This window comes from Stegodyphus dumicola, chromosome 6 (assembly GCF_044657685.1).
Source record: "Stegodyphus dumicola isolate Sdum_Otavi_A_Nest chromosome 6, ASM4465768v1".
NCBI lineage: Eukaryota > Metazoa > Arthropoda > Arachnida > Araneae > Eresidae > Stegodyphus > Stegodyphus dumicola.
This window is the reverse complement of record NC_140773.1, coordinates 9,611,903-9,638,962: the sequence shown is the minus strand read 5'-3', so window position 1 is coordinate 9,638,962 and position 27,060 is coordinate 9,611,903. Positions and strand designations below refer to the sequence as shown.

General features: G+C 34.4%; 1 protein-coding gene across 1 annotated transcript in view; it reads right to left on the bottom strand.

Annotated features, from left to right (window-relative positions):
• Window positions 1-27,060, bottom strand: part of LOC118191343 (uncharacterized) — a 422,216-nt gene that overhangs the window by 138,662 nt on the left and 256,494 nt on the right. Inside the window, exon 2 of the mRNA XM_085818089.1 lies at window positions 19,193-19,331. Coding sequence (XP_085674215.1) covers window positions 19,193-19,331 — 139 coding nt within the window. The remainder of the gene's footprint in view (window positions 1-19,192; window positions 19,332-27,060) is intronic.

The window sequence follows — 27,060 nt, the reverse complement described above, 5'->3', positions numbered from 1 at the left end:
CTGAGATTGTAACATTGAAGAACCTATCCTTATCGCGGCTGAAGTTTGACTGCCGTAATTTGATTTCGTCGCCACTAGATGGCGTTTAAAAATTAGTTTGCTTACATCCGAATGATTCTGTTACAAATGCAGAAATTTGATTTAACAAGAAATTAATTCCGAGCACAAATTTCAGGCAATAATAAGATTTAAAAATGAAAGAAATTATACTTGTCACAATCATTTGCACAACAAAGATCCTAACGTAGCAAGGCAAAAACTGCTCTATGAAAGTAGAATTATCGAATATGGAAACCTCAATCTTCAAATAGTATCGTCAATGAACTGATAACTAAAATGTTTCAAAACTAATGGTCATTTTTGTATACTATTTTTATTTTCTTTTCTCACGATGTGCTACAGCTTTTAAAAATGGCAAATTCTACCTTTGATTTGGTTTTTCATTTTTCAAGTAATTTCAGACTTCGATTTGATTGAAATTTCTAACAGAGACTAGAGACACTTTGTGTGTTAAAATGCTATGAACCCTTCCATTTTGGTTCAATATTAAATCAAAGTTAGATACGGGGAATCCGTTTCTCAGAGTTTAAGATCTGTCTCTGTTATTTCGCATAAACTAAATTAGATCCCACAATGAACCTGGCGAATTCTCGCGCATGCGTGAATAAATTACCAGCGCAGAAGAAGGGTGAAAATAACCCTTTATTTAAATCAAATAATTAACAGGGGGGGCAGGATCTTCCTGCTTTGCAACGGCACCGTCAACTTGCGGTGAAACTAAAGCGTATAATATAATTCAAATCAAAATATAAAATAAAACCGTGCTGGATTAGCACGTTAAATTACGCATAATAGGTTAAATCACAGAAACCTTACCGGCGTGACGATAATTCGAAATGGCCAAGAGGCTTACTAGCGTAACAGCGAAACAACAACGAAATTTGCGCTGGCTAGCGAAAACACGCTCTGAATAAACTTAGAGATTCACCCATTTAAATAGTCACTTCACTTAACTTTAAATTTACATCCTGGCGAGAAAATGCGAGGGGAAGTTGAGGAGTTCAAGAAAGATACCAAACTTAAAATAAATTTGTTATGCAAAATAAGGGAAACCCTACAAGATAAGCAACCATGGTTCCAGGGGACTTTTGCTGTCTGTTGAGGTGGTTATCTTAAAGAGGTGATGTTCACTAACAATGCTTGCTCGTAATATAATAAATGGTACTCCTTTCCATTGGATATCAGATTAAGGAGACGGCCGACATGAAAGAGTTAACTATATATCATTTCTTGACCTCATAATAGTTCTAAGAGAAAGAGGTAAGCTCTCTGTTGGAATACGGCAAAGCACATGAAGGATATCTGCCTCAGAGGAGAGATGCTTTCGCGAAGGACCTTTTTTTTTTCAATCGCGCAGCTAGCCGTTCGCCAGGAACTTAACTCTGATTGAACTTCCAGTATTCAGGTGTCTTTGACAACTCGGCCGCTATTGGGATTGTACCTGCCTAGCGAAAGATATATTTTCGAAGAGGATTTTCTAAGACAAAATGCCCCATATTTACGATACAAATGGGGGGAAAGCCCAAAAACACGTATGTAGCTAACGTGTCAGACGGGATTCATTCTATTTTACGCAGCCGGCATTGGTTGAGCCTCATAGATCTATTATGATGATGTATTCTATGTACAGAGGCTTTCCTTGCTAGAAACTTGTTCTTTGAGGCTTGAAATGGAAACGTAATGAAAGTTCAAGTTATGGATCAAAGTCATGGAAATTTCATTTAAATTATCCATAAGCGAATTATTTATATATTTAAGGAGCTGAAAAGTTTGGCATTAAATAGTTAAGTATGACTATACGTACGTAATAAAAACATTATCTAAAGTGACGCTAATATAATCCCTTATCTTAAATTCAACTCATACACTAAATTGATTTACATGCTATGGTGAGTTATTAATTTAATTCTAAATTCTCATATATAGCTGCAGTTAGACTATAAACAATGGGCATATTATAAGGGATTTCCAATAGGAGAGAATTAACCTTTTAAGGCCGGGGCTTTGGGAGCAGTAAATAAGCTACCAAAGGATGGGGAATCTTGAACCGGATACTTTCCCCCATTTAAGAAATCACCTCCTACTTGCAACAAAGATTCTTGTGTGTAGTTTAATGGATTCTCAGAGGGGTGCATCGATGTCGCAAAAGGAAGACCTTTGGAAGAGATAAGTGTTAAAACCCCAGGAACGTCAAATTTGACATTTCACCCCACGTTTCAGCCTGGAAAATGGGGGAAAAATGACATGGTCACTAAAGTGGACAAACCCGTCTTTTCAAAGAGAGGACTCTATGGACACTATAATGGGTCATCCCGTCTTCAAAAGGTTAAAAGACTAATTTTGCAGAAACATGTGTTGCATCTTTGTTCATGTTTGTTTGCGAAAGAACCTAAATACTTAACCTAAATACCATTTATCCTATTTTACTTTATAACATGTCCTGCCAGAAAGCTGCTATGCGTTTTTATACTGGGAGGTTTCGTTTAGTTTTATTAACCAGATACTTTTATGTGCTCTTCAATATTCTCGTTTACCAATTTTTTGCCGTAATGTAAATTTCTAACTCGCGTATATCCAAATGAGGTAGAAAGGAGATAGTATTCAAAGGAAGGTTTTAGAAGGTAGAATTAGAACACGTTCCACCTGCTGAAGGACACACTGCTGATTTGATTCTTTTGAGAGTAGTATTCCACGGTGTTGGGTTGTTCTTGACATTCAACTATTACGTATTTTGTCCCTCCCTTCTGCGTGCCTTCGTGGTGTAACGCTAGCCCACTCGGCGTGTATTCGAGATATCAAGGCTCAAGTCCCGGCGAGGACATTGCCCATATTTCACGTCTCTTGTTTAAAAAAAAATGTAATGTCTTTACAGTGGCTCTCGAACAGGATAGGTGGTGGATGATGATTCTTCTCCACCAGGATTTGGCGATTGAGTCCCCTAATATTTTCTCCCCCTTTCCTGCATGCCTTCGTGGTGTAATGGTTAGCACACTCGGCTCGTATTCGAGAGATCCTGGTTCGAGTCTCGGCGAGAGTATTGTTCATTTTTCATTTACTCCTGCTTCAAAGTAACCTAGTGAGTTTACAGTGTTTCAAATGATTTAAAATTACATTTAAATTTTGTAACAAAAACTCAGAGTCTATATAACCTCACGTTTTATAAACAAAAGTTCCGAAACTCAACAAAGATAAAAATAGCATAGATAGATATATGACTTATATATAAACATTTAAAAATGAAATATTCTAATAAATCAGCAACAAAAATAACAGCGAGTCAACAGTTTCTAAGCCCATGATTTGAGCTAAGAAATATATTCCTTGGTAAAACTTTGTTTTGTATGATTTCTGAATTTAATAGGAGTCGTCAGTTATTACTAAGACAGGTCTATAATTACATGCTTGTTCCAGTTTTAGAGAAGAAAGTTTCGCGTAAGGTTCATTTATTTGTTTTTTATGTGATACTTATTTCAGGAGGAGTAAAAACCGTAATATTCTGCCTAGCTGTTTTGTATTTTCCTGAGATACCAAACATAAAGCAGAACTTGGAGGGTTTCACAGTTTTTTCCCTCCCAGTTCTGCAAGGGCTGTTTTCGGACAGAGCGTTATTGCGTGCTAAATAAATTTATCTATGTCCTGGTATTTCTCCGCATAAAAAGAGCACAGTAAAAGTGTTTTGCAAAAGTACAACCGGTTAATAAAAAAGAGGCAAAGATTAAGGTTCTTTGTGCCGAAGGTCAAAAGAAGAAAACAGTTCAAAGGCACAAAAATGAGAAAAATCTATGATGTTCAGATTTGCAGCTACTTCGAGGTTAGAATTTTTTTTTTCTCCTCTGACTGAAAGGAAAGTTTCTTCCAGGCATTTGCTAAAGTTTACATGAAATAAATAAATAAATAAAAAAAAAATAAATAAAAAAAGCCGAAGAAACGAAAAAGGACCATTGAATATGAATATATGCAGCATAGTGTGTCAAAGCCTTAGAAGTAACTAGTCACACAAAATACTTAAGTGAGCAGAGAATGATTTATTTTTATCAATACAAATTCTCGATAAAAAAAGTTGTTCATTTTCTTGTTGTACGAAGCTATATGAAATGGGAATAATAATGGTAAGCATCAAAATTCGCTGCAGGGTTGTTTTATTAGGTTTTTTATTATGCTAAAAATAATTATTTTTCAAACCATTTTGTTTTATCAGTAATTCATATTCAGCTCCAGTCATTCCCGCTCTTTGTATACTGGTAGTTCGACCTGGCTTGGGTTGGATCCCAGGCAAAGAAGCTGGCTGCATGTTTGGTTTTCCCCATGTATAACGTGAATACGAGCCAGTTCGCCTTATAAAAGTCTTCCACGAAAGAATCCCTCCTCTTAAACAGATAGCCTTCGTGGGATTATGATATTCACAGAAACCTAACCTAACATCCCTCTTCGTTGTGTTGGTTACCTGTGCTGGCTACCATATTATAGGGCTCAGGTTCAAATCCAGAAGAATTGAATACTGAAGAAAGGTTAAGACGAAATATACATATATGTGATAATTTATTATCTTATGTATATGTATATAATAATTTTGAAACATTGGAGTTAAAAGTATGTAAGATAAAAAATATATATATAAAGCCAAGTTCTAACTCTAATTTGTAATACTCACTTAACTCTTTAGATTAGTTTGGGACGCTTTAAGCTTTCTTTGCTAGCAAACCTACTGCTTCGTTTGTTTTCAAAATTGCATCTCAAAATTTTACGTAGTCAATTCAAAAACAGACGCATTGAAGACAGATATTGATGCGGATAAAAGAAGCTCCCAGCCACGGCCGATTTAAATATTCCTTTTCATTTCTCATTAAACAAATATTTGAATAAGTCAGCGCCAATAAAAAGCTGCTGTAAGCTCTTATTTTCGAAGCACATATTGATACCGATAAAAGTTTGAAGTACATTTTAAGCAGCAAGCGATAGATATTGGAAGGACAAAAGTAAGAGCAAAAATGAAAGCCTAGGGCGCAAAGGTAGAAAGCTTGGTTATAAAAATAAGTTAGTTTCAATTTAGATGTACTGTGATTGGCTGATAAATAACTCTAAAATTATTATTTTCTGAAGGATTACATAAGAGTTATATGATTGCTGTCAATTTTGAAATGATGTTTTAGAGAGATTTATTACAAGCAATTGCTATTTTTAGAACAGACAGAGGAAATAACCAAATTAAAATGGTGATTTAAAGGATTACTGCAAACTTTAGTTTTAATTTTGATTTCTTAGAGCTACATAGACTGAAGTGAAACATTGTTAAATATGTAAATTATTTAAAAAATCATTTTTTTAAAATATATTATCCTTTAGATTTTTCTTTGAAGGCATAGTCATTCTCAGCATAACGCAAATTAACACGGTCTGTAATGTCACATTTACAGAAGAACTGCGTTAACTGATACAAACAGTTTGAAACTTTAAGGTATTTTCTCCCTCTTTCCAGCATGCTTTCGTGGTGTAACGGGTAGTACACTCGGCGCGTCTCCGAGAGGTCCAGGGTCGAGTCCCATCGAGAGCATTGCTCGTTTTTCCCGTTTGCTGCTTCAAAATAACTTAATAGACCGTAAGAGTAGCGCCCGAACTAAAGGGTAGTGGATAATGATTCTTCTCCACCAGACGATTGGGTCTCCTGATCCTCAGTCGCCCTTTAAAAGGGAGAGTATATAAGGTATTTTCTTCCTCCTTTCTGCATGCCTTCTTGGTGTAACGGTAACACACTCGGTGAGTATTGGAGAGGTCCTCGGTTTGAGTCACAGCGAGGACATTGCTCTTTTTTCATGACTTCTGCATCAAAATAACCTAATGACTCTACAACATCAAACTAAATTTCAAGAGAAAAGATGAAAAGAAATGTAGGAAAATATGGAACATAATATAACGTAATAGATTATTTTAATCTTCTCTTTTACATTGTTAAAACACGGCCATACACCGTTGCTGCAAAACTTCAAAACGTTTTACAACATTTCCTGTGTCATCTCTACATATAATAAAAGAAAGAGTCTGTCTGTGTGTGTCAGTGTGTCTTTCGTTCGCATTGCGCGTAAGCTAATAGACCCACGGCTACGAAATTTGGTACATAGGTGCATCTAGACAAGAGCTAGTGCACCTCGAAGCGATGTTTTCGAAATTCGAATTAAAATTTTTTTTTTATTTTATGTTTTGTGTCGAAATCATTTTGGGACATAATGGGCTATAGGAAAGCGATATTTTACTCCACACACTCCATTTTTACATTGTCATGAAACGTAGGCATTTAGCTATTTTACGAACTTAAAATAAATTTCGTGTTTCAATAAATCGATTCAATACGAATTTATTTAACAAAGGGAGCTTAACACCTTTTCAACGGGATTTTTTCTAAAAAAGCTTATTTTTAAAAATGTACAGTTTATTTTTATTTGATTTTTGGACACGTTAAACGTTCATCCTTGCGACTGCTTTTTCAAAAAGAATTTTGGGAAAATGTTAATATTTTGTATTTTTAAAAATTTTTTTAAATGAAGCTTCCGAATACACTTCTCACATCTTTAAAAATGTGATTTTGGCAACAGTTTTCCTGTCTTATTATTGTTGATAGATTTTTGATGAAATCGCATCATTTTGAATTAGTTTCATTCTTTCAGAAATACGGGTTTGGCAACAATTTTCTATCGTATTTCTTATGTCACTGTTTTTAAGAGATTGGCATATTTCATTGTCATATATATATATATATATATACGAGTATATAATACATTTTTATTGATTTTTTTGATAAAGTTGTTCTGTAGGGTAAAATTCTGCGCGGAGTTTTATGTTTTTTGAGTTGCTTTCATGTTATTTTTTGCTTATTTCACTGTTTGTAACATATTTAAAAGTTTTGCATGATTTTTGTTCTTCAACGGAAAGTTGGTTAATATTTTATTAGGATAATTAATATTTGTATTAAGGGATATAGCTTATTTCATTGTAATTTTTTTTCTCTTGAAAATATAACATAAAATATCATTAATTATACTTTGCGTTTCAGAATTTTTTTATTTTTTTGTATTTTTTTATGTTATTTATTTCTCATTTCACTGTTTTTAAGATACTGAAATATTTTGAGTGATTTTTTTAGGAAACAAAATTCTTAACCTCCTTTATACCATTTGATTTCTTACGATTTCGCAAAGGGAATTTGGTTAATTTATTTATTAGGATAATTAATATTTGTATTAAGGGATATTGCTTATTTCATTGTAATTTTGTTATACGTAATAACTTTTTTTTATGAAGTTGTTCTGCAGAGTAAAATTCTACGCAGTTTTTAAATTTAACGTTTGGTGTTCCCTTCAGCCATTTTTCCGGTACATTTCAAAGACAGACGAAGGCTGGCAGCGAAGCTGCTAGTAGGTAAATAAAAAAAGGCAGCAAAACAACAGTACAAGAAAACGCCATGTTCACGAGCATGTAAACATACGATTTCCAGGAGCTTAATATGTAACTCGCAGGATATCTGAACATGCGCATAGTTGCTTGCGACTTGCCTGGAGATAATAAAATCTTTCACATCACAAAATGTCAATACATTTGTTTTTCTTACCCGACATTCTTGCTTTGCAAATAATGTAAAAGTTTAGCGAAGCATATTAAATAGCCTTTGAAAAATAGCGTTGAACTGACAGGGAACTTCATCGAATTTCATATGCGACATCCGTTCTAAATCGATTATTATATTATTCGCTGCTTCATTCTGATTCTGTTTATTTTTCACAAATGTCACATCTTGCTGCGACATTTGGTAACGCATGGATATTTGAAAACGATATAATACATCCAGCGTGGATAAGGCTCCGAAACTTAGTCGTCATATCAATTATTCTCTGTGTCTAGCCCAGACGATAGCCGTAGACAAAAACGAGTTTTCATATTTTCCCTCTGAATAATATATTTTAGCTAACTCGATTATTTTACAATAGGAGAATAGACATTTCTCATAAATTTTCTGACATAAAGGCCAGAATGTTCATTTATCAATTATGCAGTCACAAAAGATACGATTTTATTTTATTGTTGTTGTCGCATAAATTTACGAACCATTAGCTCCTAACCTACTAGATTACCTCGTCATAAATAAAGAATTTTACTTTAACAAAGGATTATATGCGCCGCATCTTTTGTTCTCGTTGTGGCTTTTATTGAAAGAAAGTTAAGCCATTAGTTAACATGCTCGTTAAAGGGAAACAAAACTGCTGTGGACCCCACATGACTTCCTTGTACGACCTATTAAATACTACATATTTTTTGTTATTCTTCATTTAAACTTACTTGTTCTTCATTTAAACTTTACCCGAATTTCATCAGAGATATATTTCATTCAATCGATCAGTTTCCACTTGGTGCCAAGGCAAAAATTATTCTTCATTAAAAATTGTAACGTACAGAAAAACCTATATTACCAAAAACAGTTCAGGGGTTTGGTTTATTGAGATTGCGGCATAGCACACTAGAGCTATCTGCCTAAGAGGAGGGATGCCTTCGTGGAGGGCTTTCTAAGGGAAACTGGCGCGTATATACGTTACACATACGTTACATATGTATATATGTTACCGTGAAAGACCGAAATTGGAGAATGTCGACTTTCACCGGAGAATATCAACATTCACGAAATACGTCGGTTAAAGACCGAATATTTCACAACATTCTTATATATTCGTTCGGACCCTCACCGGTGTATGTCGACAATCACAGATATGCTCTGGTGAAAGTCGAAAAGAGAGGTCATAAAGTGCCATAATAGTTTAAGTTGTTGCAATAAATAAGATTTGAATCACATAATTTAGTAAGTTTTTTATGACTGTTATTTTATTTCCTCATTTAGAACGCACTGTATAATTAAGTTTTTAACTTCTATTATCTTCCTTTCTCATTTTGAATGTATTGTATGTTTTAGGTTCTCATGTTCTTAAGTTCATATTTCAAGCCTCAAGTACGTTTATTCGCGAGTGAATGACGGAGAAGAAATTATAATATTGTTATATGTTCAACATTCACCATTAGTACACGGTGAATGCCGACATTGACCGTTGTAAGTCAGAAGTAAGAGTATTTGGAAAATATTTTGGACATACACCAAGAGACTATGTGAATGTTGACATTCACCGGTGAAAATCGACATTCTCCAGGTTTCGGTGTTTCACCGTAACATATATACGTTACACATGGGATAACTACGAAAACGCCCATGCAGCCAGCCCGTTCGCGGGATTCAAACCTCGGACCGAATTACCAGTGTTCAGCGACTTTACCGCTCGGCCGCTAGTAGGCCAACAGTTATGGGGACGGTGGACTTTAAAATAGCTAAACATCAACCAAAATATTGAATTTGTTTTTTTACTCTCATAATATTCCACACACGTAACTAAATCATATGCAAAAAAAGCGAGTTTAAATATCCTAATTTTTAAAGAAGTTACAAGCATTTAAAATGTGTAAATGGCGTAAACTTTGCCCTTTAAATTTTGGAGAAAATGTAAAAAAATGTATTTCAACAGTTATTTACTGATGTTACAATTCATATATTTGACCAAACAAAGCGGTTTTTAACCAAACAAAGTTTCTTAAAAGAACGCTAGAAATGTCAAGTACTAACAACTATTAATGAATTTAACTTTAGTTATGGTTTGGTTTGGTTTATTAGATTACGGCAAAGCACTCGAGGGCTATCTGCTTTAAGGGAGGGATGCCTTCGTGGAGGACTTTGTAAGGGAAACTGGCTCGTATACACGTTACACATGGGTAAAAACTACGAAAACACCCATGCAGCCAGCCCGTTCGCGTAACTTGGGTTATGTTTATATGCTATAGGCGTAAAACTGGAGGAAGCCAACTCGTTTTTCCTACTCGTTGGAAAAAAGCGTGATCAACATCGCTTGAGCCAAACTAAAAAGCAAAATTTACCTGCTTGGAAAAACACAGAAATAGTAAAAAATATTGTAAAGAATTAAAAAAATATAAATGTAACAAATGAAGGTAAAACATAGGATCCGAGTGAATTTTAAATGTTTCATTAAATATAATGCATAAATTGTTTCTACCTCCAACTTCGAATCACATACCAATTTGCGATATGTTTATTTTTCTCAAATTTAATATTATGAGATTAAATATAGTTAAATGATACGAAAATGTTATCCAGTGGTTACATATTCATACTGAAAGTTAATTTGCTGCTTCTCATGACCACGTATTAAAGGTAAGTTGGAAGAAAAACTTTAAATTCGGTTTTCTCAAAACAAAATTTCTTCGCAGTTCGTATGTCTTGAAAATGCTCCGTCTCATTTTTAGTTAAAAATGAATGATATTTAGAGAAAACTATTTTGCTATATGTTACAGTAGATCTGTGTATGCGTTTTTGAATATGAGGTTATAAAGAAGTTTAAACTTGTGATAATGTTTAAACAAAAGGTGACTTTTTTCCGAAAACTGGGTTTACGTTCACAAAAATCTTTTCTAAAAATTTATGATCCACCCTATTCAATATCGGATACACAAAAACTTTTGTAAAGTCTTTACAACTAACTAAAAGGAAAAATTAGAAAAAAATATTGAAAATTAGCGCGCAAGGAGCATTTTAAATCTTTAATTAAAATAATTATTTGTTTTAAAATTTTTTAATTTAAAATAAATTGAAATTTTGAACATATATTTTATAAACTGATGTTATAATATGTATATGCATAAAATTTCTTATTGAAAACACAATATCTTAAGAAACTAAATTTAAAGTCCACCGACCCCTTAAAAACACGATTTTTACAATTAAAACTAGAGTTTTGTACGCAAAAACAAGCAAAATAAGCAAACGGGCAGAAAGACAAAAGTTTTGGTGCACAAAATTGAAAGTTAAATTTGGTTCCACTGGGCAAAAAGTCACTCAAGTTAGTGCACCAGATGACTTAACGCACTATTCTACTAAGAGTGTCAAATGTAAACAAATGAATTCTGCAACTATTGCCGGCGAATTAACTAAAGGTATAAACATACGAACAATATAATTCAATCACTTTTAAAATAAAAGTGCATAATTTACCAATATGTAAGAATAAAAGTACAGAGCTCAACGAGCCGAGTAAGGAGACACTGATACCGATGATGGAGTTGCTTATGTAGCTTAGGGGTCTTAATAAGCTAAATAAGAAATTTAAGCCACAGGTGAAACTCCAGGAACGGTCCAGAAAGTGAGGTAAAAGTAGGGAAACCATTGTTTCATTTACTGTATACGTGCCAGTCTAATGGAAAGCGACGAGAGGCAAACGTCATACCGTACATGAAAACAAGTAAACTTTGGCAATCAAAGCTACCTGTAGGTTACGAAGTTGCAAATAGTCTGATCAAATTATCGTCTAGAATGATTTAGTAATATAGAAATTCTGAAGAATTTGCAGCATCAATTTATTAAGTTTGAAGCTTGAAGTGTTTGAAGTTTCAGTTTTGAAGAAACACTTATTAAGTTGGCCCAATATAGGGTCGATTTTCAAGTCGCCATGGATCAGTTTGTTGTTAATCAGAAAATGAGCATTTAGAATTCTTCTCAGAATCTTATTCTATACTACCTGAAGTTCGTTTTTGAGGGTAACGCACAGGCTGTAGATGCGTAGCACAGAATTGGCCTTATAATGCATGCATATATCCTTATGTTTTTGTTGAGACAGTTGAGAGTAATTTCCAACAATTACAGGTGACAGGTGACGGAGGACGGGGACGCCTGGTGTTTAACGGAGGTATTGGTTGGCGATACCACAGGCTTTTGCTGTATATAATATTGAGCTAAAATACTGATAGTATAATCATCAAAGAGAGCAGCCCACCAGCGGCCGAGCGGTAAAGTCGCTGAACACTGGTAGTTCGGTCCGAGGTTCGAATCCCGCGAACGGGCTGGCTGCATGGGTGTTTCCGTGGTTTTCCCCATGTGTAACGTGTATACGAGCCAGTTTCCCTTAGAAAGACCTCCACGAAGGCATCCTTCCCCTTAGGCAGATAGCCCTAGTGTGCTTTGCCATAATTAAATACACACCAACACCATTAAAGAGAGCAATAGAACTTTTCGTTAAAGAACAAGGATTGTAATTCAGAAAACACGAAATAAATAAATTTTCTGCTGCTTGTTGATTCTTTAATATTTTTTTAAAAATTTAGTTCTCTTAAAATTAGCCAAAAGATTTCGGCAGTTTGTGAAAAGATATTCCTTCAACATTCTCCAATCATCAAAATCTAAAAGTGGTATTTTTTTCGTCATATTTTTCGCCATTTTGGAGGTTTTTCAATGTTTGGAATACACATCCATTGACATATATAAAACTATATCGGTGACTTACTTGAAAACATTTAACCTCTTAATTCATTAGTTTTTCGATCTTCCAATAATCTGAAACTATTACGTATTGAAAAGAGAAGAGAGTTTAATATTTCTACGTCTGCTTATCGCGAATTCATTGGAATTACATAAACGAAAACAAAGAGCATATGAGTGATTCACGCTTAATCATTTTTGGCGGTATCTCGCACTGCTTGGCGACAATTTTTATTTGTCAGAATAACCGACAGTGAAGTACATAAGTACTTCATATTCTCATTTGTGATGAATTCTATCAAGATTTTCATTTAAATGACTAGTGTTTTATATGCATATCCATTTCTAAATTCCGGAAAAGAATCTTGCGAAATATTAAAATTATTCAAATACAAAACATAAAACAATAATTATAATAAGAATCAGAAAAAAAAAAGAAGATATAAAATTTTAGAGTTTTTTTAATATATCTGGAATCTATGTCTTAAAAATCCTGAAAATAATCCCTAGAATTTTCTCCGAAATAAAATTTTCACTTTTCATGTTCATCTTATTCTTAAGATCTTATTAAAATGAGTGATAATTATTTAGGTTTACCAACTTTCAGAGAAAAATTAGTTTTTATTTGCTGAATAATATGCTTTAGAAATTATCTGCAGGTTTTATCAGATGATTTAAATAAATATTTATCTATAACCAGAGCATTTATTCTAATCTAATTTATGCAATTTATTCTAATCTAATTTATGCATTGACGTAGGAAAGAAGGGTAAGCTCTATTTATTTAAAAATTTATCAACTTTAAATTGAAGATTATAAAACTCAGTTATTTAAAGTTTGTACGAGTTTATTTGAATACGAATATGGAAAATTAAATTTAAAATATACCGGGGAAAAGTATTGCATAACACATAAATAATTTTCAGAATTCCTTTGTTTTTTTAACCTACACAATATACTCACGGAGATACACAAAATGCTGGAAATAAAACTAATTTTAAATTCAGAAAGAAACCGAACGACTCAGAATATCGTAACTAGATTCATTTCAATAAAGAATGCGTTTGTGTTATTTGAAATATGTTATTGCTATTCTTTTATGTTTTCGGTTGTTCCCTTATATACATAAAATATAAAATTTCTATTCTTTACATATGGTTTACATTATTGAATTTATTAAGCTGTCTTGAAGAGAAGCCTGCAAATAAAAAAATATACCTCAAAATTGAAACATGTTCTAAACAGCATCTTCTTTAACTCTGCTAATGTATTTATATATTTTGATCCTATGAATGTATTTTTAACTTTTAGTTATTACGAAGTTTGCACATATGTAAACAATTTTAGTAAAATTATATGCAAAATTGTATTCTTTTGTATAATGTAACATGAAAATCATGAAAATCTAAACATGAAAATCTAAAGAAGTGAAGCTTTGCCGGAAAAGGAGGAACACAGGGGAAAAACCATTTAACATTAAGTAAACGGCTATCTTGCTAAATTAGCGAGATATTATTAAGCTGGCCACGGTTTTGGCGACTAATTTTTGTCGCCAAATTTGGTGAGAAATCTCCAACAATCGCCAAACTTGGCAATCAGTTGGCGACATTTGGGTTCGGTCTTTGTATACCTGTAATGAGTATTGTAATTGAATAAATGTAGTTGATCATCTATGCAACTGTAACCGTATCCGGCCTTCATACGCCTTCCAGTAATTTGGAAAAGTACTAGAAATTTCTCGGGGCCAGGGGGAAATTATATAAGAGCGGGCAAAGCATCAGCTTCTAAGTTCATTCTCATTTCATCATTCTGATCTTCATATAATTAGTTCCCTTAATGCTTATTATGTAATTAGTTAAACAAATAATTTATTAAATGTATAAAAAACTCTTAGTACGTGGCATAAAATACCTTTCATATATGGCTATTATATAACTATGTTATAATTTATTTTTAGTTTTGCATATGAAATGCTCCTGCAATAACATTATTCTTTTACTTGGAGAGAGCTAAACTTCATTGATATTGTTACGAAATGTTAAGCCGCGGTGAGATGGCTTCCCCGCAAAGCAGTTTTAGGGTTGCCGTAAAATGGCAAAGGAAGGCAGGGTTGCCACATTTGGCGACAAAAGTGGCGATATACCATGGGCGGTTGGAGAAGCTTCTGGAACGAATTCTTACCGGTTTAGCCCAGAATGTTCTCGAATACAAGCCGAAAGCTATATAAACCCTGCTGGTCCGCAGCCAGTTAGTAGTATTGAGAATGTGTCTCGTCTAGCAAGTCAGTCCCTGCGGAGTGGATCGAGTTGTCAGCCGGGCACCGAATGCCGAGTGGGTCGTCGAGTGCACCGAAAGAGTCTCTTAGTGAATCGCGGTTAGTGCATCGTCGAGAGAGCTTGTTGAGCTCCAGGAACGACTGAACCTAAGAGTCGGGAGCTGTGCTCGTGTGTCGTGGAGTGCATCGCGAGTTGTAGCGTAGAGAGTCTCGAGAGTATGTGGAGTTCCGAGAACGACAGAGCAGAGTCAGGAGCTGCACTCTGGTGCTTTGCAGGAAGCTGTCTCCACCGCTATTGCCTGACAGTGTGAAGGCTGTGTCGCTGATTGTTCCAGCGTGTTTATAGTAGTTCATCTACGACTGTAAAGCGTGTTTTGGAGCTGTCCTGAGAATACTGACTAATAAAGTGTGTTTTGATACTTCATCAAGTGTCGTCGTTATTCACTCCAAGTCTACGAACCCCGTTACGAAAGTGAAGGAAGAAAATTACGTAATAACTGGTGTCAGAAAAGAAAAAAAACGCAACAATATCATACATATGAATTTACTGATGTCAAAACATCTTTAGGGAAGTCTCAAATAATTTGGGCTGTTACGCTACCATGTATTCATCATCCACATGGCAAAGTATTACTGATGATGGCATATTTTACATGCAACCCTGCATATAGTCAGTTCTCAAACCATTGTCATTTGACTAAGCATGATTAAAATCCTTAATTTCTCTTTCAAATTCAATCAGTCTGTTATCTCTTAATCAGTTCAGCAGTTTTAAAAGCAACAGATTTTCCTTTTAATAAATTTCAGCCTTTATTTTATTTTTAAGAATATACTATCGAACTGATCTAATTAAAAATATTTTTAATATATAATCTATTCAGAAGAAAATTGCGTTATTGTTAAACTAATAAACTGTGTCTCGAATACCATACATTATGTATACCTTGCACAAAGAAAAAAAAAAAAAAAAAAAAACGGGGTTGTCCTATTCAAGTGACTGAAGGAATTTAACTTGCGTTTTTCATGTCCCGAAAACGCGACTTGGACTACATATCAGCTTTATATATAGCATTGTTCTAGCATAGGTATTCTGACACAAAAATGGACTTTTTTCTGAAATGACACGCCTATTTCATTTCGATATTTCGATTCTACGACTCAAATTGTGTCAAGCTCTATGTTTTGTAAAAATAACACGAGTAGGTGTTTTAAAAAATTAGCTCTTAAAGTTTTAGTTTTTCGATATTACTGAATTTGGCATACATTTAGTAATACATCTTTTTTTACTTCCTTGTACGAAGTAAAAAGGAAGTATTGTAATCGCGAAAAGTTTCAGGCAGCATATTTCAACAAAAATATCCATTTTGACCGCTATCGAATGCAATTTGACGATGTTTTTGCGTGATATCTGTACATAAGGACAGAATAAAAGACTCGCTTCCTCCCCAAAAAAATTATAAAACTGCTTTAAAATGAATTCTGAAAATAATTTTTCATGGCGTCTGTACGAACGTATGTACGTACGTATCTCGCATAACTCAAAAACGAGTAACCTCAGAACGTTGAAATTTTGTATATAGGACTCCTATAACATGTAGATGTGCACCTCGTAATTTGGTTGCAATCGGCCGCACCAAACGTATATAAATATATTTATATATATTTCCACTCTGTTACCAGGCTCAGTGATCTCAGTTTCTTTACTCTTATATGTTTGTAAATTGTACATTTTTTGCTTTAAAAATGATTGAATTATGTTGTTTTTATCTTCCGGTTAAGGTTTTTATGCCTTTAGTAAATCTGTATGCAATATGTTTAGAATTATCAACAGTTTTAAAATTGTTTAAGTGCCGCTAAGCCTTTTTTTATGGCGGCCATTGTTTGTTTACATTTGAAACTGCAGACTAGTGGATTTCTTGCCAACTAGAGAGACTTAGCTTCGCAACACAAAAATAACGCCTATAACGCCTTCATTTATTGTTGCCAATTAAATCATGCTTAATACTTTCTGGAATTTTTTCGAGGAAATAAGTGTTTAAGATTTACTTCGAAATTTTTAATATAGATATTTTGAGTTTTTATGTATTTTTGCCTTCTCGGGAAGAACCGAATTAATTGAATGAGAAATACTCAATCGTTTGTGAAAAACTGTTTCTTTTTAGTTTTGTTTTCTTAATTCCTTTTATACATCATTGTAGCTTTATTATAGTATTTGAATAGAACATGTGACAACGATTAGACAATTCTATTCTTAAAATGATATAAATTTTGTGCATTATGAGTTATAATATGAACAAAATATAATACTGTTAAGTGAATCTAGCGCCAGTGTCGCTATGGTAAACAAATACTAGAATGAATTTTAAAGAATGCATTTATTCTATTGTGGTTTATGCGCTGTCGGCGAAGTAGATTTAATTCAATACAATAAGTTTAAACGAAATGGAAGAAAAATGCGTATAATTTAATATTCCGTACAAAAAAGTCATGTGGTGTACACATCAGATTTTTATTAAAGTTATTTGATTCATTGTTCCACAAATCGAAATGGAGGTTCAGTCCAAACAAAACTGGCAGATATGTGCTGAATTGTTTTTAAAATTTGTATAATTTTGTAATTTTTATAAATTTTTCGAAAACATTTTTAAATGATAATCTATAAAATGTTCACCATCAGCTTTAAAATAGATGTTCCTTTAGGTATGCCTGCAAAATATTAGATTTTTTCAAAATTCCGAATTTTTAAAAATATACGTGATATATATGTATATTGTCGCGTTTTGAAATTAGGCATATTTGTATAAGTAAAGGCAAAGGTAGGCAAATGTAGGTATAAGGTAGAAGGGCAGGCAAATTTGAAATTACCCGTTTCATTTTAATGCAAGATCAAACAACTTATGTGAATATTCAAAAAGAGTACCCCAGGACGTGGAACATTTGATTTTCTCATGCCCTACATCTGATGGCCCTAGATTATGCTTGCAGAACAATTTGAAAATATTCGAAGTGACTTGGCCAGTGAACTTATCTGTTTTTGTGAAGTCCAAACTGCTGTTCTCTGCTTTTGTTCGTTTTATTTATGCATGTAACTTTTAATGTTTTAGCTAATTTACTTCTGTAAACCCCGTGTTGTACATATGTGATGCATGGGGAGTTTGTATGTTTAAAAAAATGTGTTTTACGCGCTTTGTTAAAATTAATTAAAACAATAAAAAATGCGCCATTTTTTACGTTCGTGCACAATGGGGGAAAAAAAGGGAAAGGAAAACACATTATTATAAATTAAAATTTCGACAAGTGAATTTTTCTTTGCGCAAAATGTACTCCAAGATAAATATTTAAATTTCTAGACAAAGTTTACAAAATTTAATGTTTGGCGTAGTTCGAATCGTACAATAGAAATATGGAAAAAAATCGGTCTGCCATTCCAGAAAAAGTTAGAGTTTTGCTTTAAAATACATATGTTAGAACAATGCGATATATAAATCTTAATATATGTTCTAAGTCTCGGTTTCGGGACACGAAAAATGCAAATTAGATTTCGTCAATCAGCCCAGCAGAACGGGAGCTATAAAACTGCCCCCCCCCTCGTTTTTTTTGTGCAGAGTGTACTTTGTTACGCAGCCATTTTAGTTTATTTAACGTCCCTTTTGGGCTAATGAAACATAAATATGAAATGAGCATTTGAAGAATACATAAAAAAATAAACCAAAAATAAATAGTAACAATAACCTTTCTGTTTGATTACAAAGTTCCAGTAATGCATTTTTATATTTAAAAGAACTGTAACATAATTTCCAGCAGAAATCGATTAATCTGGCAACGATAATCTGTAATCCATAAAACTGGCTTTGCCATTTGGTCCCAATTCGGTTCAATTATCAATGTGAGCATATAAATGCATTCATGAAATGCATTTTAAGTAACTGCAGGAGCAGCTTAATTACCGAAAATTCAGGTGCTTGTATTCATCTTATGATGACTAAAACAACAGGCCTGACTAAACTGACGTCACATGTTCAAGATCAGAGAAGCCATTGATGTTGAAAAGGAAACTAAAATTTCTCTATAAAATGTGTCTTATTATTCACCAAGAAAGACTGTTCTAAAATAAAAATAACATTGAGCCGAAGCGTCTTTTTAATGCACACATTTTAGCTGATTTTGACTCACAGCCCAAAAAGGTTACCCAAGCCTGAAATAGTTTACAGAATTTAGAAGTTGCTAGTTAAGACAGTGGGAAACTTTCAGAATTTAACGCTTTAATTACTCAAACCTCTTCGGATTACTTTGCAACGTTAACACAATTTCATTTTGACACTACGGAGTGTGAAGTTGTTGATCAGGAAGAAAAGAAGAATGCGCTTGAGAAATTTTGTTTGAAACAGCAAATGCTTCTGAAAGTTTCTAACTTGTCGAGCATAAAATTAAACGTGGTTACGAAAAGTTGCTTCTGAAGAGCAACTTTTCGTTCACTGAGTTCCTGCACATTCAAAGTATTAACTTACCGGAAGTGTCACGAAGCAAAAGTAAAGTTTTGGTTCCTTCTGCGCAAACGGTTCTGTACAGAGATTGCACTGTTACGTCTGGCAAACAGGTGTTATAGAGTGCTATGACTGCGTGCAGGAGATCTGTTGGAGATGCCACCTGTGAAAAAAGAATAATATTTAATTTTTGGGTTTTGGGGTAGCGATACTTATGCATATTAGATTTCATAAAAAAGGATTGGGTGTAAAATTGTTATTAAAATACACAAAATAGAACTCGTTTTAAAGTTCTAATGGCTGCATGCTGTGATAATGCTTTGATTGTGCTCAGATCCCTTTCGAATCAGAAAATTAAATGGAAAGAAAGAACACTTGTCACCTGAAAACTTCAAATTACAAAGTGAAACATAAAAAAAAAAAAAAAAAAAAAAAAAAAATCTGAAATGTTTCAGATTTTACTTTCTGGTAACTAGTTTCCAAAGCAGCTAAATTATTTAGTCAGCTGTAAAACGTTGGAAGTAATTGCTTTTAAAATTGGTGAAATATATCAATTCTTGTAACTGTCACATATTCGAAGATGATAAGGGGTTTAAGGTGTATGAGCCCCCTTAAATCATCACAATCTCACGAGTGCATACCTTCAGACAACAATATGTGAAATTTCATTTCGATTTTTGAGCTGATAGACCACTAGGGGTTCATATATCGGGGAAGTTCTTTTATGTCTACTATGTACTCGGAATAACGTAAATGAATATTAAATTATCACAATCTCGAGTGCATACCTTCAGACAATAATATCTGAAATTTTATTTCGATTTTTTGAGCTGATAGGCCACTAGGGGTTCATGTTCACCGTGTATTAAGAATAATGTAAATGAATGTTAAATAAATTACGTCCAAAGGGGCGTTTTTTAACATTTTGTGTGTTACGTTTCTTTATTAAATATCATGTTCCTCGCACTTAAACCATAAGATCCAGTGCAACAGCAATATCGCAAAATAGTTTTAAAACGAGCCTATCTTTAGAATTTCCGATAGAGAGACTCACGCGCTGGAGATAAAAATGTTTTTTCTGCACAACGTTGCCATTGCTCGCTTTGAAATCCTTGAGTTTGTTAATCAAAAATTCGTCAAAGTTTTAAAAAATAGGAAATCGATCATATAACAAATTTCAAATTTCAAATTTGGTCTTCCACATGCTCATATTCGTTGGAGGATTACGTTATTCAAAATTCGATAACTCTATGTACCGTTGTTTTATCACAATACGAGAAATATTCATACATTTATGCAGATTTTTCATTATTTAATTTCTTCAAATATAATGCAGGACTCTAACATTTTGTGGCAACAGTTTGAAAAGTGAACCGACATTTATGAGTCCCACGCAAAATGCCAAAACGAAACTAATAGTCCTTCGGGATTCAAATCCCTTTGGACTAAAAAAAAAAAAAAAAAAAAAAAAAAGTTTAAATTCAAAATAATAAAAGAAGCAAGCTCTTAACTGCAAAAATTCCCAATCTTTAAAATTCAGGATAAAGGAACATATCTGGTATATCAAATAGAAGGAAGGGAAACGATTCTCATTAGCATGTCATTGTTGGAATAGGAACAACATCATTTGTTAAGCAAAGGCCAAAATTATATCTCGCAATTATTTGTCCTTCACTTTAGATTTCTCAAAAAATTCCGAAACTTTCGTGGATACAAATCTTATAAATGACATGATTTCCACTCTGTTCCTATTCAAAGCGTGAAAAAAACATGTCCTGAGTTCCACGCTTTTTTTTTTCGCACCAAAGCATTGCCATTTAAATTTGAGGTACCCATTACGTTTATCGTAGCAACAAAACTCCATGAAAGTTAGGTTGAGCTCTATCGAAATTGCAGTCAGCAAAAGTAAATTTTTTGCTTATTTCTGGTGACTTCCATGTCAAAATGTTTTCATTTGTTTACTAGTAAACTGCAGAACCATGATTGTCAACAGTCACCATTCCTGTTGAGCAAAGAAATAAAATGGCACCTCATTAACCCCTTGGGTACATTTGACGTCCGAGACACGTCATTCACTTTTTCTCACCTAGGAGCGGATGACGCGTCTAAGACGTCAAACCAAAAATTAAACTCTTGGGTACATTTGACGTCTGAGAGACGTCATTCACTTGTTTTCCCTAAGAGCGGATGATTCACATACTTAGCCAGTTCGCCGTTAGGAAAATCGTAAACATTTCGTGCCATTTTTCGCATCCAAAGGTAAACTTTTTGTGTCTAAAACTGGGTTCAGAATATTTCTTTCCCCCTTTCACCACCTGTGAAAGCCTATTTAGAAGTTCTGTTCAAATCAGATTGAACAGCGTACCTGTCACACTGAAGGATGGTGAATAACGACCCCCTAAGAAGCAACATAAAACACAAAGACTGGTGTAATCCTTAGAGCAGATATTTTTCCCTTTGCACCCACCCCACTTCCATTTCCTGCACCTAACCCCAAATCTATTGCAATGTAAATGTAATTTTTAATTGTCAAGAAAAAGCTTTGTATAACGTAAAAATAAGGGCATTAGCTAGTATTTGAAATATCCTTGAATTTTGTTTTATTGTTTTCTTGATGGCCTGTAACAAAAGAGAAGAATTGAATCGTTAAGAATTGAAAGGATAGCATTCAAATCCCTTTGTCCGTTAATAGAAAAGGAGAAAGCCGTTGTGGATCCCATAAGATATGTTGAGGGGGTAGCTAGTCGAAGAAAGTGTCCCCATCCTTTACTTTCCTGAAACAGCCCCGCTGTGATCCTAATGCAACACCGCTGAGAAGATAAGTAACCCATCAATCACCCCTTTTGATTTTCGACTCATTCTGTGGGGGTTGGAAAAACGTCGCTGCGTCGTATGTGTCTCGGGGGTTACGGTTCAGACCAAATTTCACCCCGACGAGAGTCTGCCGACGCTAACGGATGACGATGCCTTTTTTGTGAACGTATTTCTCTCGGGGCAAACGGTGAACTGGTTAGAACGAAATATTCAAATGCTGATTTGATAAATACAGGATAAAGGAGAAAAAATGAAGGTGGCGATAGCGAAAATATTATAAAACCGGCATCAGATATGGCCTTTTATAATGCTTATGTTGTATATCCTTTCGTTTAGCTATTGCCGAAGAATTGCTGGAGCAATTGTCATTGCCAAATTATAAACGTCGTGGACGCCCGTCAAGTAGCAATACAAAACCATTTCGTTTGGCAGCGAAAAATTGCGCACACTTTCCTGAGAACATTCCGTCAACTAAGTCCAAGCAACATCCTGGATAAAGGTGCCGCGTTTGTTATAAGCAGCATATTAGGAAAGAGAATACGTGGCAGTGCAAACAATGCAAAGTAACATTGCATTTACTTACTTGCTTCGAAAAATATCACACTCTGTATAATTATTAGTAATTGTTTTTTTCCCTTATAGCTTGAATTTATTTCATTTAGTTTTATTTTGTTGTTGTTAATTTTTTTATTTTGCAATTCTAATTACTTGAAGACATCTTGATACTACATATGTCACCAATATTTTAGAAATAAATAAATTCTTACGTAAAATGTACGGCTTTTGCATTCTACTCGAAGCAACCAAAAATTATATCCGTTCCACATACAAATATTTTCTCAAATAAATCCGTACCCAAGGGGTTAAGGAAAACGTGGTGCGCCGTCTGATATGTACTGAGGTCTGTTGTATTTTGGGTGTGAGAATATTATATGAAAGCTGACGCATCTTATATAGGATGTTCATAAGAGAACTTTCGCGATGTATGAACTTGTAAGGTATTTTCTAACGTATGACAAAAATTACCGGTATAAATCATTTGGAAAGCAAGGCATTATAAAGAACCAACGGCAGCATAAGAGAAGAGAGGGAGGGGGGAACTTTTGTTGGAATTTGTTGTAAAAAGTTTCAAGATAAAGACATCTCCTGTTGCTTTGCTGTTTCGTAGCCACCGCAATCCTCCGACCACACGCTGATGGATTTCTAGTTGTGGGGTTACCTGAAATCTAAAATATCCACCAAAATAAATCCACCTTCTCAGATGATAACGCACTGCATGCGGGAGATTGTTGGCATCTTTGGCGAACGTAACATCGCAGAAGGAATCTGTACAAATTCACGTTTTATGGCATCTTTAAGTTCTGACAAATCTCATGTATTTGATGTATACATCTTTGATTTCAGGTAACCTCAGAACTAGAAATCCGTCGGAGTTAAGCTGGGGAATCGCATTGGCCACGAAATTAGAAAGTTATGGGACTTGGCTCTACCTTGAAACGTTGTAATTCCAATAAAAGTTTTTCCCCACTCTCATCGCTAGTGTTGTTATTCTTCCTTTACAATACACTTCTTCTTTGCAAATGTTTTATACCGGACATTTTCGTCATACAGGTATCGTTCCAACGCCATTTATGGATTTTTAATGCACTGATCATTTTGCGCAGGGAAAAAAATGGGTGTCGCCATTCGAAAACTTCGAAATTGTTTCACTGTTGTTCCTACGAATGAAAGCGCTATTTCTTAAGGGGACTCATACACCTTAAAACTCATAAGATCTTCGAATATGTGACTGTTGCAAGAATTGGGATAACTTATTTATTTTAAAAGCAATTACTTCCAACTTTTTACAGCTCATTACATAGCATGGTTGCTTTCTGAAATAATAATCAGAAAGTTTGTGTTGCCACAAATATTTTTGTAATTGAATCCGCTTTGTGAGAAAAATTTTCGCCATGTTTCCACCTTCCGCGCACCGTTTAAAACATTCTGTTGAATAATTTAATTCCATATTTAATATATAGCTTTTATAACATTAGCAAAGTATTGTGAACCAAATATTCTAAGAATTTCATGTTCAATTTTTATTTTATTTTGGAGTTGAGTTTATAAAATATATTTTATTTAAAAATCTGTAATGTTTTCGTGCATAAAGTTTTTTAATATTAAAATATTCATCAGATTTTTGGTTCAGTTAGAAAATAGTGCCCATATAAAGAATAGCCATTTTTAAAATATCGTGCGCGCAAGGTGGAAACAGGACGAAAATTTTTTTCACGAAGCGGATTAAATTACAAAAATATTTGTGGCAACACAAACTTTCTGGTTACTAGTTTCCAAAGCAGCTAAATTATTTAGTCAGCTGTAAATCGTTGGAAATAGTTGCTTTTAAAATTGGTAAAATATATCAATTCTTGCAACTGTCGCATATTCGAACATGATAAGGGATTTAAGGTGTATGAGCCCCCTTAAATCATCACAATCTCGAGTGCATACCTTCAGACAACAATATGTGAAATTTCATTTCGAATTTTTGAGCTGATAGACCACTAGGGGTTCATATATCGGGGAAGTTCTTTTATGTCCACCATGTATTCGGAATAACGTAAATGAATATTAAATTATCACAATCTCGAGTGCATACCTTCAGACAATAATATCTGAAATTTTATTTCGATTTTTTGAGCTGATAGGCCACTAGGGGTTCATGTCCACCGTGTATTAGGAATAATATAAATGAATGTTAAATCATCACAATTTCGAGTGCATACCTTCAGACAACGATATCTGAAATTTTATTTCGATTTTTTGAGCGAATAAGCCACTAGGGGTTCATATATCGAAGGAGTTTTTTTATATCCATCCTGTATTCAGAATAATGTAAATGAATATTAGAAATTAAAAATAATCCAAAATATAATTCGCATTTTTTTTAGTAGATGTTTGAGTATAGAATAATAATAAAATGAATAAAAGAATTTGAATTGGGCTAAACTTCGCTATTAAAAGAAACAAACTATGAATGGTATAAACTACGAGTATAAATTATTAATGTTGCATTAAACTATAACATTATTAAACTCAGAACAACTAAAATTAACAACTACTGCAGGGAAAGTTTGGCCCGTCCACCAGCGGCCGAGCGGTAACGTCGCTGAACACTGGTAGTTCGGTCCGAGGTTCGTGGTGTGGTGTGGTATGGTGTGGTGAAGGTGTGGTGTGGTGGTGGTGTGGTGTATTTAATTACGGCAAAGCACACTAGGGCTATCTGCCAAAGGGAAGGGATGCCTTTTGTGGAGGATTTTCTAAGGGAAACTGGCTCGTATACACGTTACACATGGGGAAAACCACGAAAACACCCATGCAGCCAGCCCATTCGCTGGATTCGAACCTCGGACCGGGGCTCACCAGCGGCCGAGCGGTGAAGTCGCTGAACACTGGTAGTTCGGTCCGAGGTTCGAATCCCGCGAACGGGCTGGCTGCATGGGTGTTTTCGTGGTTTTCCCCATGTGTAACGTGTATACGAGCCAGTTTCCCTTAAAAAGTCCTCCACGAAGGCATCCCTCCCTTAAGGCAGATATCCCTCGAGTGCTTTGCCGTAATCTAATACACCACGTCACACCAGGGAAAGTTTGAGAGAGGTAAAAATAAATTCAGTCTATCATATTGAAAGCTAAATTCACAGTATTGTTTGAATATGAGGGATCCAAGAATAAGCATGGGCCACAATACTTGTTCATGACTTATTGAAATACTCACTGCCGCAACTTCCTAAAAACCAGTTTTCATTTATTTTCTGGGAACAAAATTCTCAGAGGCCAAAGCGAGTGTAAAATTCTTCATATTCGATTTTATTAAAGTTATGGGACATTCTCTAAAGGCAGAATCGAAAAACTTCCATTTAGATTAATACGTAAGATAAATTTTACTGCGTTATTCGTTCCCTATGGGCTTAGAAATTTCCGGAAATTAAGAAAGCAAAATACACATCTTTTATTTCCCATAAACGTTCAGATTTCATTAAAGCCGTTAGTCTAGATGCCCTTTTTATAGCTTTATTAATATAGCAATTAGAGTTCTAACAACTTTGTCTGAATCATTACGAAGGGGATGTAAAAACTTAATTTTCCTAGAACGTACTCGAAGAGAGTAGAAACACATAAAATATACCTCCTGGGGCTCATTTCATTATTGATTAGGTGGAATATAGTGTTAACTGCTGCAGATCAGGAAACCATTCTTTCATTGATGAGATTATTTTTTGGGCCTCAGAAGTTAATGCTACAACGGTTATAAAATTCTCAGAGCTTGTATTGAATATCGAAATAGTTTCTGATTTTTGAAATGAGGCACGCTGAGTTTACGCTGTTGCATAAGATGTGTCACTTTATGGCTAAATTTCCGTGTAGAAATTTTTATGTGTCTAATCCTTTTGTTGCGTTCTGAGGGTTTGTAGATTCGGAGTGGTTGACGACAACACTTGACGAAGAATCAAAACATAATTTACTCGTCAGTATTATACAGGAGAGTTCTAAAGACACGTTTACAGCCATTAAAAAACTAAACACGCTGAAACAATCAGCAACATAGCTTTTAGGTTATCGTGCCCGAGTCGGTTCGGCTGCTCTCGGACTCAAGACACTTGCTGAATTCAATGTACTCTCGATACACTAATAATAAACTACTACTCCGCGTACAGGCACGATTTATATAGCTTTTGATCTGCCTTCCAGAACATTCTGGGGCAAGCCGGTAAGAATTCGTTCCAGAATTTTCTTGGTCGGTCTATGGCATATCGCCAATTTAGTCGCCAAATGGAGGATTTAACGCCAAATCTAGCAACCCCACCTCTACTTGCTATTTTCTGGCAACCCTAAACTTACTATCTTACCGCGGCTGGGCATTTCGTAACAATATTTTTTAAGCTGCGTCTCTGGCTGAGTGTTTAAGATCGTGAAATATTGGAAGTTGACCTGAGTTCGAGCAAAATTGGATTTCCTTATGTGTAAAATGAATACGAGCCAATTCCCTTTAAAAAACCCTCTACGACGGCATCCCTTTCCCTAGCAGCGTACTAACCA